General features: G+C 56.2%; 1 protein-coding gene across 2 annotated transcripts in view; it reads right to left on the bottom strand.

Moving 5' to 3' along the window:
- Positions 1 to 825: 825 nt before the first annotated feature.
- Positions 826 to 16,415, bottom strand: part of ESRRB (estrogen related receptor beta) — a 169,120-nt gene continuing 153,530 nt past the window's right edge. For both annotated transcript variants that reach the window (XM_045807757.2, XM_045807756.2), the window contains exons 6-7: positions 10,043 to 10,312; positions 826 to 4,473 (exon numbers count right to left, since the gene is read on the bottom strand). In XM_045807757.2, coding sequence (XP_045663713.2) covers positions 4,229 to 4,473; positions 10,043 to 10,312 — 515 coding nt within the window. In that variant the 3' untranslated portion in view covers positions 826 to 4,228. The remainder of the gene's footprint in view (positions 4,474 to 10,042; positions 10,313 to 16,415) is intronic.

Genomic DNA, 16,415 nt, shown 5'->3' with positions numbered 1-16,415 from the left:
GTGGGACTAGTCCCCCCTAAAGCTGGTCCCAATGATCCCTTAAGAGATAAGCACAAGAGCCACTGGGATTCAGAATGACGCTCAGGTATTTTCCATGGTTGTAGGGAGAGATGTTCTCTCCTTACAATGTGAAATGAAAAGCTGGCAGCCTTCTTGCTACTATGAAAGAGGCTGGCTTGATGGCAAAGCAGACAGAAGAGGGCAGAACTGAGAGAACCAGAGAAGCAGAGCCATGGCCCTACTGACTTTGTGACCCTCTGGATCAAACCCTGCCTGATGCTTGCCCCACTTCCGGACTTCATATAAATCCAAGACAATAAATCCATTAAGCTGATATAAACTGGGGTGTCTTTTACTTGCAATGAAAGACATCCTGATACAGTGCTCCTCCGTTTCAGGCCGTCCCCTCTGCTTCTCCCTGCTCCCAAATGTGGATGACACGTGGGATCTCTGTGCAGTCAGCATTATAGGTATGCTTACACAGATGCATTTCAGAATCCTAAGGCAGTGAACTGTTTTTGGTTCGCATACATGTGATGTTCCATTATTCTGGCATAAATGAAGATAATAATAGAGTGCCTCCCACGTTGGAAGTCACGTCAAAAGTCTGTGAAGTAGCAGGGGGCTTCTCAGACCTGTATCCTGCTTCACAAGTTGCATTCCTGAGTTTTGCCACTGAACATGCTTTTAAAATGCCTACTTGAATGTCCAGAGAATTCGGAGGCTGAGCTGGTTCTCCTGACGGCCAGGCCCAGCATCGGCCTGAGGCTGAGGGCAGTGCTGTCCAGGGGACAGCGAGCCCAGAAAGGTCACGTGTGAAGAAACTCTCCAACAGGCCATTCCTTATTTATTAGATGCCAGATACATGGGACCAGGACAGAAGAATCCGACGGCATTCGATTTACATGGGGTGGGTGGGGGAGTCTGGGGGAGAACACATACAGAGGCAGAAATACGTACAGAGGGGGATGCAATGAAGGACTGCCATTTTAAAAAATATATACATCTGAAGACGCCATTCCAGCCATTTAATCATTATCAGAAAATAAAACAATCTTTCCACATCGTGCTTTTCTTTGGTGCTGTTCCGTGGGCATGGGCCCCTCTGTCTTGTCTGGTTTGTCACTGCTCCCTGTCTGCCCCCCCAGGCTTCTCCCATCTGCACAGGGGGAGGGGAGGGTCTGCAAGAGGGAAGGGGGGCCCCTGCCACGGAGCTGGGTGCAGATTCTGACTCCCCTGCAGCCCTACCCCCCCCCCCCCCACCTATGCCCTTGAGATCTTTCTACTTGGTTCCTCAATCGTGGCCTGGGGAAATCATCAAGATCTTCTGTATGCAAAAACTGGGAGCCACTACCCAGGCTCCCGTGTGACAAAACCAGTCTAGAAGCTGTAGAAAGGGGGGGGACACGGGGACCAAACAAAACCCAGCCAATACCACCTTCTCCACGGTTGGATTTTTACATTTTATTTCTTGGTTCATTTCAATGACCTGTATCATGAGAGTACAAGTGAGAAGGGCAATTTGTTCTTTTACAGATTTTCCAGGAACAGCAATTTTGGGGGCAAGCGAGTTCCTCCCCATTTGGGGGGGAGTGGGCATCCTAAACTCTCCTCGCTTCACCATCCCCCACTAAGTCAGGGCCCCCTCTCCCAGGGAGGCCCCAAAGCTGGCGAGGCCTCCAACTAAGAAGTTGGCCTACATTTTTTTCTTTGAATGTCCAGGGGCTGCATCAGTACACACCAGCCGTTCCCACCAGCCAGAGTTCCCGTCGTGCCGGACCCGTCTCCTGCGGCCACGGGGGTTTGAGTGAGGAGCAGCGTCCAGCTCACTGGCACAGAGCCATCGGGCTCGCCACCCCCCCCCCCCAGAGGCTCTGATAGCAGGACACCTGCAGAAGCCCCGGATCCACCACACCCCCCACCACTTGTACCAGTAGCCAAGATGCTTCTGTAAATACCAGCTGTGCACAGGCCCCGCCCTGGCTGACAGCTCGGGGACTCACGCTGGCGACAGAATTGCCCCCCGGGGGAGGAGGTCCCACCCTCAGCTCCCCCTCCTCAAGCACACAGCACAACGGAAGGCAGGGGGGGATTCCCAACCCTGGCTTCTCTCACCATGAGGGACCTCGAGTTCGGACTTAGGGCATGGATCCTAACAGCTGTCGGGCTGGGGGCTTTGCTCGGGTCCCTTGACGCTTCGATGCCCGTGAGCCCACCCAGATTGGTGACCAGAGCACTAGGGATGAAGCACCCCGGACAAAAATTCCAACGCAGACTGTCAGGTGGCTTTGGCCTCCGATTCCCCACAGGCTAGCGGGACAGCACATGTCACTGGGCTGTCAGGCCTCTCGGAACCCTTTCTGTTTTGTACGAGAGGACATCAGAGAGCTACTCTGTGGCTGCTGGGTCTTAGCCGACCCTCAGGCCCGGGGTGACCCTCAGCCCAGTTCAGAGGGGTCATGTTGGGTGGGGGAGGGGCAGCGTGGCAAAACCAGCATCAGCTGCTTCGCATGGAAGGCTGCAGGGCTGGGGGCAGCCCCTGGCCGCCTGGTGTCCTAGTGACGAGTGCCTCTCCAGGGCTAGGAGGTCAGGTCAATGGGTGTGGAAACCCCAGAAAGTATCCCAGGTAGGGCTGCTCTGATCCCCGCTTCAGAAAGGGCTTTCCCCATCACGCCCAACCCCCCCTTCATCCTCGGGGGACCCTCAGAGCCGCCATCGGCCAACCTGCGTGCAGCGGATGGGGTGCTAAAGGCCTCCCCAAGTGGGTTACAACCAACTTTCGAGGCCACTCACAGGTATCTGGTGACTGTCCCCATTTGCCCGGACGGAGGGGTTTCCCGGGACACAGCTTTTTAGTGCTAAAGCCAGGAACATCCTGGGCAGACCGGGGTGGTTAGTTACCCAACACAGCAGCCAAGAAGACGGGCAGTCCCGCCACAGAGCTGGGCTTTTTCAGTGCACTCGGGGAGTTATGTCACACCTCAGTCCCAGGGTGGCAGCAGCAACCCCTCTGGGCACCGGTGTGCCCAACCTTTTGGAATACAAGGCGCAGGGTGACCCGATGTCTACTGCCCACAGAAGCCAGCCCCTCGGGCAGGCTGGCAACTTCCCGAGCACCCCTTCTTCAGGGTTCCCCCGTCTCCTTATCTCACTTCTGGGACTTTGTGCTCAGCGAAGATTGGTTCAAGCCTCTCCCCATCTTGCCCCACTCCCCCTAGGACTAGCAGCCTGGAAATCAGTGCCCAGGGTGCCCTCAGATGGGGCCAGGCCCCAGAATCCCGAACTTCCCACAGGCCCACCTGCTCTGGACCTGCCCTGAAGGCTGACAGGGGGAAGGGGAAAAGCAAGCAGAAGGGGGAGCTCTGGGAATATTGCTTGGACCCTGCTCTTTTTGGAGCCGGCACTGTTCCAGCTATGGACCCGAAGCCACCTTGGCCGGCTGAACCCACTGAGTGAGCTCTGAGGTAGGGGCAGGGAGTAGCAGGGATCTCCTGGGAGAGGAGAGGAGGACAGGTGGGCCTCGGTGCAGCGGTGACAGGCAGGTGGAAGGGCACCAAGGGGTGGGTGCCCGGAAGACGCACAAGCTCGGACAGCTGCTCTCTGGATGGCGAGTCCCTAACAGGAGCTGGCTGTGTGTCAGGCTGAAAGGCTGCAGGCCGGGAGCCGTCTGGACTGGGGAAGGTGTGGGGCCTCTGGAGGGGCCCCAAAGAACCTCAGAGTAGGCGGGGCCTCTAGAAGAAAGCACCTGCCCTCTGGGAAGGGACAACCTCCTGGTGGCAGCCAGCCTGAATGGGGTGGGGTCCTGGGCGCTGGGCACTGCCCACCCAGGGCTTGGGGTGGGGGATGGGGGTGGGGGTGAGGTTAGGATATGCACTGCCGTCTCTTGGGGGTTTGCTGGGGGAAGGGGGCGCTTCCTCGATGGTCTCCAGTCTCAAGGGAGTCAGCCCTGGCCCACACCTCAGCACTACCCGTGGAGAAGGAAAAAACATACCAAAGAAAAAGCCAGTTACAGATGAGCCCACGCCCTGCCCTCCCCTCCCCCACTCCCCTGCCCCGCTGCACTCGGGACTCCGCACACAGCCGGGAGGCGAGAAACCCCTTCCTCAGGGACTGCTCACGGCCATGATACAGGGCTTGAAGGTCGAGGCTGGTGGCGGTGGAGGTCTCCGCGGCGGTCCGTCCGTCCGCCGGTCCGTCCGCGAGAGGGATGGGTCCAGGTGCCGGGCCATCAGACCTTGGCCTCCAGCATCTCCAGGAAGAGTTTGTGCATGGGCACCTTGCCCTGCAGTTTCACGCTGTAGAAGTGCTGCACGGCCTTGGCGGCCGTTTGCCGCAGCAGGGGCAGCGTCAGCAGCAGCTTGCCCGTCCTCCGGGGCTCCTCGTGGCGCTGGCTCAGCTCGTAGTCCTGCAGCGCCTCGTGCAGCAGGTCCTGCAGCTTCTGCACCGCCTCCAGGTCCTCGATGTACATGGAATCTGTGGGCACAGGGCGAGCGTCAGCGGGCCGCCCCGGGCGGGGGGAGGGGGTCTCTGTGCTGTTGCCCCCCCCAGATCCTCACTTTACAGAGAAGGCCACGGAGGCTCGTTGAGGCTAAGCGGCCAGCCTGAATTCACAGAGGCCCGTAACAGAGCTGAGGCTAGGACCCAGGGCGCGCTCTGCATGTCGGAAGGTCCTCTCTTGAGAAACCACCGAAAGGAGGCAGCGGAGGCCCTGAAGGACTTGACCTGAGCAGACCGGTCACCGCCCTGGAGCTGCCAGGTGGACTCTGGAGCCAGATGTGGGAGTCCTGCGTCCCTCATCTGCTAGCTGTGTGACTTTAGGCAAGTCATTTAACTTCTCTGTGCCTTATTTTCCTCATGTGGTAAATGAGATAACAGGCACACCTACCTCAAGAGGTTAATGAGTTACTATAGGTCAAGGGTCAAGAAAACAGTACTTGGCTCAACGCTGAGTGCCCAGCTGGTGGTACCATGACCAGCACCGTCACTGGGACTGTTGCTGCTGCCGTCACCAGGCACCAGCTCGTCTCTGGGGTCATCACTGACCTGACAGAACGCTGGGCACAGAGTGCAAACGCGGAGAAGAGCTGAGCTCTGCGCCCAGGTGCCCTGTGGTGGGGGGCCTGGAGAGGGGCCTGAGACAGCATTGCCGGACGCATGGGCCAAGTGATGATGGAGGCTGCTGGGAGTCCTCTAAAAAACCAAGGAGCGCTCTGGACTCAGGCATGAATTAGGGGTTCAAATGGAAGTTACCTAAATCCCAGCAGGGCAGGCAGACACCTGCTGACAGCTGGCTGACAGTGGGGTCTGAGCTGAAGCCAAGGCCATTTCCTGGCACCCAATCCTGGGGCTCAGGGAGAACAGCCTGCCTTCTCTGCCGCTCCTTACAGAGCTCGAGCCACCGCCCCGAACTGCAGCGCCCAACGCCTGCCAAAGGTCGGCAGGCCAGGGTGCCATGTGGATCGAGTGAACTGGAAGCTCTGGGTAGGCTGCCAAGGAAGGCGGGGCGAGGCTGCCGGGTTCCTCAAAAGAGCAGGGCAATGCCTTTGCACGCTGCGTTAGTTGAGGCGCCAAACCACCAAGGGCCGCTGTTCCAACTGGCTGACCCCAATAACTCCTTCTGACCTTCTGCGGCCACACTCAGCCCATGCCTCCGGGGTCCCGCCTCCTCTTGGGAGAAAAATAGCAGGAGGAATAGAAGACTCTGGAGTCTTAGATGCTGTGTTATTTTGACCAAGTTACTTAAGCTCCCTGAGATTGTTTCCTCATCTGTAAAATGGAGCAAATGCCTCCGTACCTCATAGGGTCGTGGTGACGCTTAAAAAGAAATAGCACATGACCAGGCACCTAGTAAGCCCCTGATAAATTAGTATTATCATGATCGTGAGGACTCAGCCTGGGGCAAGTGCCTTTAGCGCGCTGCGGACCCACGCCCAACACGCGGCCACTGCCCTGCCCCTCGTTACCAAAGCAGTGGGGACTCTCCTTTGCCACTTGGAGACGGAGCATGGCTCCACTCCTACTCTCTCAGCTGGTTCCAGAATGTGTACCCAAGACACGCTGGTCCCTGTAAGCCTGGGACATGGCCATCCAGACTGCCTCCCGCCAGCTTCCTCGCCCCATCCCCCCACCCTCCCCAAGGAGGCCGAAATTGGCAGCTGCCTTCGACCAAAAATGAAATAAAATAACATTGCAAGATTAATTTCTTTGCAATCCATCAGCGAGTCTGTATTGATGGCATTGATAAACTGTTAATTACAAAATCAATGGCTATGAATTTTTTCTGCAGTCAGGGAGCCTTGGAGATGGCCGGGACTTGGGGTGAAAGATGGCCAGCAGGCTCCTGACGGGCTGGGCTTTGGGGGCCCAGCCTGTCTCTGATGTGCTTCACCCTTCTGCCTCGTGTCAGCCCCCGGGGCCACATGAGTGGTCCCGTCCCGGGTGTACAACCTCAGCCGTGGCACCCATGGTGGCCCTGGGGGCGGCCGCCGGGACCGAACCAATGATCTCCTGGCGCCTGCCTCTCCTTCCGCTAACTGTCTGATGGGTGACTGTCCTACCTTGCCGCACCGCCTTTCACGGCCCCAGACCAACCCGAATACAAGCCGGTCCCTTCACAGCACTGGAGCCTCTGGTCTGAGCCCAACCTGCCTGTCTGGCCTTACCCGCCCTACTCCTCCCCACTCCCCGCCGGGGCCGATGCTGCCCCTCCAGCCACGCCTGTGCCGCCCGAACTCTGCGACTTTCTCAACTACCTGGAGCCGCACAACGGCTGCAGGACGGCTGGGAGATGCCACCGGGGCGAGAGTGCGGCTCCCCGGCACTTCACCTCGCGTGACGGTGTGTACTCAGGCCACGCGTGATGCCAGCGAGGCTGCTGATGGGCTCGTGTTACTGAACCACAGCCAGTCGTCAGGTGCTGTGTGTGCCTGTGCGCACGTATCTGCATGCGTGTACGTGTGCATGTGCGTACGTGTATGTGAGCACGTGTGCACGTGTGTGCGTGTGCATGTGTGTCTGTGTGCAAGTGTGTCAGTGCTTGTACAAGTGTCTATACTTGTGAGCACGCATGTCTGTGTGTGCATGTGCACGTCTGTGTGTGCACGCGTGTGAGCACGTGCACGTGTGCATGTCGTGTGTGTATACGTGTGTATGTGTGCATGCACGCACATGCCTGTGAGATCAGACCAAGAGCCGCCAGCTAAGCTGAAAGGCCATCTGAAAGCCGTCACAGCCTGACGGTGAGGGGTGGGGAGGAGGTGACAGCTGACCGGCCTCCCACCTCTTCCCTCTCCTCTCCCGCCAGGGGCCAGCTCGAGCTCTCGAGCTCTCGGTCAGCTGTGAAGCAGTCAGGAGTGTCTAAAATCAAGGACGTGCCCTCCAAGACCTCGCAGCCTTGCTGGTCTCCCCATTCCCACTGTGTCCTCTGCGGCCCCCGGCATTCCCTCCAGCCTCGCGAGCTCCCAGCCCCTCTGGAGGGCTGGTTCCGGTGCTTCCCTGTGAGACCGGGGCACAGGCTCACCAGGGGTGAGAACACCGTAGGGCAGGTAATGGGGGAGCTCTGTCGCTCCCCATTTGTTGAATCTATAGGCCCACACAACACGAGGAGTAAACCCCAATGGCAACCAGGGACTCTTGTTAATAATGTATCAATACTGGCTCATTCACCGTCACAAATTACCACACCAACACAAGACGTGAACAATGGGGGAAACTCCACGGACGGGGTGGATGCGCGTGGTGGAGGTGGGTGGGAAGGGGGCACAGAACAGCAGCTCCAGCTGCTCAACTGTTCCGTAAGTTTAAAACCACTTAAAAAAACCGCCAACAGGATGAGCGTTCTCTCACTAAGAATACACTACCATTTTGGAATCTTAAAATGTAAATGGTTTGTATAGAAGCCTGTAAAATTTTAATTATTATTTTGCCTTTGTTTATTAATAAAAGGGAATTAAACTAAAAAAAAAAATGCTTGCCTCTCCATATTAGATCAGATTCCCCGAAAGCAGAGCCCAAAACTAGGGTTCGGGTGCATAGGATTTCTGGAGGGTGTGTTTTCAGGAGAAAGGGAGGGAGGGAGGCAGGATAGGGTGAGTGTGGGGGCAAGCAAGGTGGGGGTATGGCCTTGGCTTTGGCCTGACCCATGCAGAGCTCCGGCCCCACCCTGCCAGGAGCCCAGCCTTTTGTTCCCCTGTGTGGGTCACCATCGGCTGAAGGTGCCGATGTATGGAACTCTCCAGGCAGAGCAGGTGAGGGGAGGGCTTGGTGAAGGGGGCAGCTGGGAGCTGTTAGCAGCAGAACTCCACAGCTGGGGCATGGGAGCTCTAACCCAGTAAAGGGGGGCTGAGCAGGGCCTCTGCAGCATCCCCTGCATTCTCTATGAAGCTATTTGTGAGGGGGACCAACTGTCTGGGTTTGCCAGGGACTGAGGTTTCCCGGGACATAGGACTTTTACTAAAAGCATGACAGTATCAAGCACACCAGCTGGTTACCCTATTTGTACTGTCTCCACCTGGGAACCAGCTCTCCCTCTTCCCTGTGCTGATCCCGCTTTGTTTCCTCTAATATTAATAGTAATGATAATAATTAATATTTATTGAACATTTCCTCTAGGCCAGGCACTGGGCTAAGTGCTTTATCTTCGGTCAATCATTTAAGAGCAAAGTAGCTGGAGGAGACACTGGGCTATCCCCATTTCACACACAGGACAGGGCTACGGAAGGTTGTTGTCAACTTGCCCAACGTCACACGGCTACGAAGTGTCAGAGCTGGAATTGGCACTTGGGTTCCCCAGACTTGAGCCATGGACTTAACACAAGCTGCCCTGTAGCAACTGCCTGATACGCTCTCTTTAGGACAGGGAGCCTGACTCTCCCCTGCATTCTCCAGCCCCCGCTTGGCACAGTGGGGGCGCTCCCTAACTCTGGACACAGACTACAGTCAGCTCGCTCACCTGCATCACCAATGCCCAGCCCCGCTCCCCAGAGTCCAGCCAGAAGCTGGCCCAAGGGGCTGAAGGGATGGAGTGAAGCCTTCTTATTTTTTTTAATGAAAAAAATTTGTTTGAAGATTTATTTATTTATTTTAGAGAGAGCTCGCTAGAGAGCAGGGGGAGGAGAAGAGGGAGGAGGAGAGAGAATCCTCGAGCAGACTCCCCATTAAGGACAGAGCCAGACATAGGGCTCGATCCCAAGACCACGAGACCACGACCTGAGCCGAAATCAAGAGTCAGACGCTTAACCGAATGAGCCACCCAGGCGCCCCATGAAGCCTCCTTTTTTATGACAGTCCAGACAACTCAGTTGGGGAGGTTTTTCTCTCTTGTACCTGAGCGATTTGACTGGGAGATTCAAGGCGCAGTTATAAGCTGGGGGTTGGTTTTGCAATCAGAAGACTTTGGTTCGAGTCCTACCTCTGACACCCCTTAATAGTGTCACCCTGGGCAATTTTCTTCACCTCCCGAGGCCTCAGTTCCCACATCCATAAAATGGGGTTAAAATCATGAGAACCTTGCTCGTAGGGTTGCGTGTAAGAATTAAGTTCATAGCTAATTTATTTAACAGGCTGAACACTTATTATGCACCGGGCATGCTGTGCGTATAATCATATATAAACAAATCCCCTCCATAGTCTGGTGGGGTAGGGACTCTTTATTATTCCCATTTTACTGATAAAGAAAATGAGGCACAGAAGGAAGCGACTTGGCCAAGGGGTCGAAGCAGGATCTGACTCTTAGCAACGTGGCTACAGAATCCGTGTCCCTAACCAGCGTGCGGGGCTAGACGTTCGAGGCCGAGTCTAGTGCCCGGCGACCCCAGGGTCGGGCAGCGCCTGCCTACCGCTGGCCTTCATCAACCCGCTCTGGGCTCCAGGTCAACCCCTGCGCAGCCTCCGGTGACGAGCAGCTCTGCACCGTCATGCCATCCCGCCCCTCACGGCGGCCCCGCGCACAGGCCCCAGAGCTGCGCACAGGCCCCAGAGCTGCGCCCCCCGGGCCCCACGAGACCTCCGGAAGCTCCCGCTGCGGGCCCCACACCCGCCCTACCTGAGTTGGCCAGAGCCAGGGCCTTGAGGGTCACGAACTCCTCCTTCTCCACCCTGAGCTTCTTGTACCGGCGCACCAGCTGCAGGATGGCCCGGTAGAGCTCCAGCAGCCCCGCGAGGCGGGAGTGCTCCTCGTCCATGATGTAGTCCTCCGCATACACCAGCTTGTCGTCGTAGGGCAGCGAGCGGTACGCGATGCCCAGGATGAGGATCTCCATCCAGGCGCTCTGCAGCAGGCTCATCTGGTCCCCGAGAGAGAGGTTCGAGAAGCCTGCAGGAAGGAGGGGCGGGGAGGGCGGCAGCCGTCAGGTGGGCTGGCTGGAGGAGGTGGGCCCGGGCCCCTCCGGATCCCGCCCCTGCCTCGGTACCCGCTACACTCCTAGTCCCTCCTTGGTCAGTGAGTCAGACAGGGAATTCGTGGGAACGACGTACCCAGCAAGAGCTCAGGACATGTTGACAGTTGTTATCACTATTACCGTTAGTTCTACGCTGTAGGGGCTTTTTAACTAAATGCATTTGTAACATAAGGAGTTATTAAATTCATAGTGGAATCGAGAGACAGCAGTACAGGGTCCGCTCCCCCTGGGGACTTTCAGATTCCTCTCTGCTCAACCAGGGGAGCTTCTGGTGTTCTGAAGCGACAGCCGATCCTCAGTGCCGAGTCTCAGCTGTGTGTGGACCCAAGGGCCCAACCCGGAAAGAGGACTCAGCTGTTCCTGGCCAGTGATACCCGCCCCCCGCCCCCAGTGACCACAGCCTGGGGCAGCTAAGAGCTCCAGAGACCCCAGGGTCAGGGGGCACTTTCTCACAGGCAGCCTGTCCTCCAGGGGTCAGACCCCTGCTGCCCTGTCATCGCTCTCCACCTAAAAATGACCCGAGCTGTCCTGCATTCTGTGAGCTTAGAATCATGGGGGTCTCCCCCTCCTTGCTAGCGAGGAGGCTGACTCCAGAGTGAAAGGAGGTCCGTGATGGGGATGGCTCCAGAATTATGTCCCCATCTCGTCCAATGGGCTCGGGAGATTGCCTGGGCCTGAATCCCGACTTGCCCTTTGCCAGCTGGAGGCTGACCGCGGGAAAGCTGTGTAACTGCCCCAAACCTCAGTGTCCTCCTCTATGAAATGGGTAGAACTGTAGCACCTGCTTCAGACTCACAGGAGGTCTACATGCGACCACGATTTGCAACATACATCGTGTTCACGGAGCTCATACAACTGTTACTGGTGATGAGATGAAAGTCTTCTACCAAATGAGAAGTGTGTCCGGAATTGCATTACACGTGCACTTAGGCACGGAACGATGAACGTCTTGACTTGAGAGGGAGGGTAGAGAAGTAGTAGGCGGGGGAGGAGGAGGACAGGGAGGGAGGGAAGCTGACTTTCTAACCCCTTGGCCACCAAACACAAGGCAGTAACTTCAACCAGAAACTCAGCGACTGGCGGCCGCAGTGACCATACGCCAGACTGAAGGAAAGAGCGACAAGCACCGTGCGTCGTGGGCCCTGGGAGGAGGGGATTTCCGGGGGTGAGCTGCTCCTTCACTGGCTGACTGGCACCTGCCCCCGCACGGTGCACGGTGCCGCGGATGTGGGGGCTGCAGGACGAAGAGGCGGGGCACCACAGCAGTCAGCTCCACTCCCCTCGCCTTCATGCCCAGCGAGCCTGAGCAAGGGGATGCCTGAGGCGGTCGTTACCATTACTGCTTTTGTTGTTAGTAGCGAGCTGTTGGCAGGACTCTCCTCTCCCTTCTGGGCATAGCTGGAGGCCTGGGGTGGTCCCAAGCTTCCGGACAGGCCCATTGCTCTGGGTTTCCATGGAGTCTGTCCTACTCTCACCTGCTGTCCCCTGAGTCTAGACCCCACTGTCCCCCTCCATTTTCAAACCAGCGCATGGGTCCCCCTCTGCCGGAGAGCAGCCTCTTAGTCCAGTCACCACGGTTCCCGAGTGCGATCTGTATTCCCCTGGCTTCGGCCCATCGGCTGGCTGCCAGCACCGCTGGTGACTGACAAAACAGCTGGGCAATGTCACCGATGGCCGGGGGCAGGCCTGGACCCACGCACCTCCTCGGGGAGAGGCTGTGGCACCGGCGGGCCAGGTGCGTGAATGCTGTCTGCATCCTGGTGTGCACGGGGGGGTGTGGCAGCCTGTGGCGGCAGGGACAGCCGGGGGGTAATAAAACGCAGATAGAATGGACATCCAATTCCCCTTATCGGGCCTCTGAGCGGGAGAGGCCTTGGGCGACATTAATTAACAGATCCCAATCAGCCGGCTCGTGAGGGTGTGTGCACGCGGGGACGTGGGGGGCTGCTCTGGAAGCAGACAGACTGGGGGGGAAGACGTAGGAGGTGGACAGGGCGAAATTAACAGACAACTGAATCGGAAGGTGGCAAAAAGGGACGTGAGGGAGGAGGGAGGCTTCTGGAAAGGAAGGAGAAAAGACCCCTGTGAGGCCCATCACACAGGTACCATCCTTAGTGTTAACAGCACGCTTCTGTCTCTTCATTCGTTTGGCCATTCCTCACTGGGCACCGGTTAAGCACCAGGCGCTGTGGACAGAATGACAAACTCGAACCAGAACTGGCCCCCGGGTGCAAGAGCTCGCAGTCAAGAAGGAAAGGGACGCCCCGAGCTCTGCTGGGACCTCGTGGTTCGGACAGTTCGAAGAACCAGAGAGATGGAGGGGCTCTGAAAACACACCGAGCCCTGAAGGGTGAGAGGAGCTCCGAAGCGGGTGGCGAGGGCGCTGCCGGTGAGCACACCCAGGGGTGCTGGGATGGGTTGCCCTGTGCTGCCCATCTTCCCGCCCCCACTGCCGAGCACCAGGCCTGGGACAAAGAAGACGCCCAATGCATATTCCTAGCAGAGTCGAATAAACACATGCCACTGGGCCCTGACTCCTAGGTGACAAGAAAAGGGACCCACGAAGAACTCAGTGCACCCTCTTCGCCCTGCAGACACAAGTTCAGACTTCGCCACCGCTGCCCCTTGTGTACAAGCCAGAGATAGGCGGCGGGAGGAGGGGAGACGGCACCTCTTGAGAGTTTGTGTCTCCCTCCAAGGCTAGACCTCTCCGCTAGTGGACCCGGCCCCTAACTTCTCTCCTCCTCCTTCAAAAGGAGCTGGAAGAGGCTCTGAAAATCCAAATGTCCTCTCCGAAGTGCTGAACGGTCCACAGAGCCCGCTTCACTCTGCGCAACTCAGGGGAGACATATGTGCTATGGTCTCATATTTGAAAGAGCCCAAATATTTCCTCGTACTTGAAGAAATAAACACTAGAAGAGAAAATGGAAAATGAAAAATAAAAACAGCTCTAGGAGGAAGGAGGAGAGGCAACAGGGCTGGAAGGGAGGGTTTTGTGGGCACATTTTTATCTAGTTTTGGCTTTTGAACTTGTCCACATTTAAGATGTTCTCAAAATACAACTAAATCAAGCAGAAAACAAAGGCTTGCTCCCTTCAACCTAGCAAGTCCACTGCTAGGACTTCCTCCCGCAACCACACAGAGATAAATGGGAAAGAATGTTTGTTAGATCAGTCTGTAATGACCCCAAGCCGGAAACAACCTAAATGTAACTAATGCGATACATGTAATTACTATATAAACGTAATTATTAGCTAAATGAATGGCACATTAGAAGCCACCAGAAAGAATGAGGTAGATTTTCGTGGGTGTGGAAAGATACCTAAGAACACAAGGAAGACGTAACTACTAAGGGAACAGACACCAGAGCCAGACTGTCTGCTGGAATCCTAGCTCTGCCAGCCACTGGCTGTGACCTTAGGCACGTCCACGTCTCTGTGCCTCAGTTTCCTCCTCTGTAAAATGGGCATACTACTACTACTACTGCTTCCCTCATGGGACTGCTGGGATGAAATAAGCTGATGTGTGGAACACTTAGTCTACTGCCCAGCACAAGGTAAGGGCTGCTATGTTACATAATTAAATGAAAGAAGCAGGATGTAAAGCAGCATTCAAGAACGGTCCTACGGTGGGGGGAGAACACACGTGCGTGCACACACGCACGCACACATGCACAGGAAATTCCCAGAAGGATGGTTAAGAAAGATGAGGGATCTGGAGCTCATAATACCCATCCCTCTGTCCCATCTGACATCTTTACTAGAAGCACATATTCTTCCTTTTATTTAAACCCAAATGAAGGGCTGAAGCCCTCCGCCCAGCCCTTCAGCCAAGCACCTTGCACTTCTGTTCTTCTGCGCTGGACTGGGTCTCCTCCTCCATCAGGCAATCAGCAATTCTGGGACAGGGCTTGTTGCTGGGAGAGGCTGCGTTGGCCCGTCCCAGGGGCGTCATGCACTGCCCCCTTGAGGTCCTGCCCAAGCTGGCTGCTGCCCCCACCCGTCTCCCCAGGTCTCCCACCTGAGCTCTGCTGCCCCTCCCCCCAAAGTTGCTTTATCTGCACCAAAGGATCTGATAACATTCAGGCTCTTCCCAAGCCCCCATCCCCCAGTGATTTGACAGCATGAGCTCCTAGAATTTAAGAAAAAAAAAAAAGGGCACATAATTTGTGGCAAGTGGAGTTCATAATCTGTTAATTTATTATCGTTTCTGTCGACCTGGAGGGCCATTAGCAGAGGTAATAAAGGGAGATGTAATTATAGGATCTGAGGCCACTCCAGACACAGCTGCTGTCACTCGGCAACCCATATTTCATTGGCCACCGGCATTCTCTCCCCTGCGGGAGCCAGACGGTGGCTACCTGGGAGCGGGGCTGCTGAGGAACCCTCCGTAGGAGGCCTCTGGGGGGTCCCCTGCAGAGCTGTGCACTGTCAGCCTGGGCCAGGCAGCGCCGGCAGGAGGGGGCTCTCCTGGGCGGGGGCAGCCTCCGGGCCGCCTGGGGTGGTGGGATTGCTGGCTCATAACGTCTAGAGGCTGCAGCTCAGCAAGGGAAACCCACGGCTTCGCAAAGGCTGCTGCCTCTAGGGCGCATGTGTCGCTCATGGGGAACAGGGGTGGGCACTCTAAAGACTTGGGCTCGTCCCCCGGCAACACAGGACGCGGTGAATTCAACTCAAGGTAAAAGCCTGCGTGCGGCGTAGGGCAACTGCAGACAGACTGGAATGGACGGCCGCTAGTCTGTGTGTATCGCCATCAGCCCCCGTTCCCCACGGAACTCACCCGTGGGACAGTGTCCTCTGTGCTCAAAAACAGGAGTGAAAGGAGCGGGGCTGCTGGGAAATGAGTTTGTGCCCAAATGATCCTTCCTCCTGGCCACGCTGGTCGCCCAGTGCCCGTGTGCACAGGTCAGCTTCTGGGCTCAGCGTGAAAACTTGTGTTCGTGGCGCCCTGGTGCCCTTCTGATGGCCACCGCCCATCATCCTGAAGGCCTAGCTCGGGTTCTGCTCTCTGCCCCCCCAGCCCCTGGCGCCCCTCCTGCCTGGGGACTCGGTCCCGTGGTGGTTCTTGCTGCATTCTAAGTGTGTGGGACAGGAGATGGGCTGTGGGGTGATCACATTGAAGCAGCATTCATGCAGGTTCCTAACACTATTCGGTCTCTTTTTTATGTTTAGAATTTTCCATGAAAAAGTATTTTATTTTTTTAAAAAAATTATCCATCTTATTCCCAAATGAGATCCTTGGGGCAGAAATTCATCTAATTCTTTATATCAGCCACAACTCCCAGCAGGAGACCTTACATAGAGTTAACGCTCAATAAATGCACGTGAAGGCAAGTATGAAGCGCCCTCTGTGTGCCAGGCTCCGAACAGATACGGAGAGGCCAGCCCATACTGAGCCAGGAGAGACCGCCTCCTGCGCTTATGTTAAGTGGGCTGGGCGCTAACCTGAGCCGTCTCAAGGAGCCAGTCCTTCTGCCGTCCAGGATCCAGCATGGGCAGGACGGACAGCAGTCCTGGGGTGGGGGGGTGCCCTGGCCTGCACCTACCCTGCTAAACCTGCTCCTTCTGGCTTGCTCTCCCTCCCTAAGGGCTAGTGAGCAGGTCTGCGAGTGAGTTTTCTGTCTCATCTTAAGTCAATTAGTTTAAATGTATCAGGCACTTGCTATGTCATCACCCCTAATGGAAGGTTTACACGCAGTGGCAGGAGACTCTTAATTAATTTTACCTTAAACACTAGAAGGTCAGGCCCAAATAATTCAGCATGCAAATTTATGCAAAACAGGCAAATTAGTGTTTCAGACAGACAAATGAGCCCCTATGTTTATTTTATTTTTTAATCAAAAAGAATTCAGCTTTGGACAAAGAAAAATGAAGATGTGAAAGGAGGCTTTTCATACTATTAGCAAAGACAACCACACGGTCAGGGTCCGGCCACTTATCAAGCACCCACTGTGTGCGGGGGGCTGGACTAAGATTCCCGATTCACAGGCAAGGACACTAAGCTCAGGGAAAGGAGATC

This window comes from Ursus americanus, chromosome 26, assembly GCF_024610735.1.
Source record: "Ursus americanus isolate L20-20 chromosome 26, mUrsAme1.1.p, whole genome shotgun sequence".
In the NCBI taxonomy this organism is placed as follows: domain Eukaryota; kingdom Metazoa; phylum Chordata; class Mammalia; order Carnivora; family Ursidae; genus Ursus; species Ursus americanus.
This window is presented reverse-complemented; position numbering and strand designations above follow the sequence as displayed.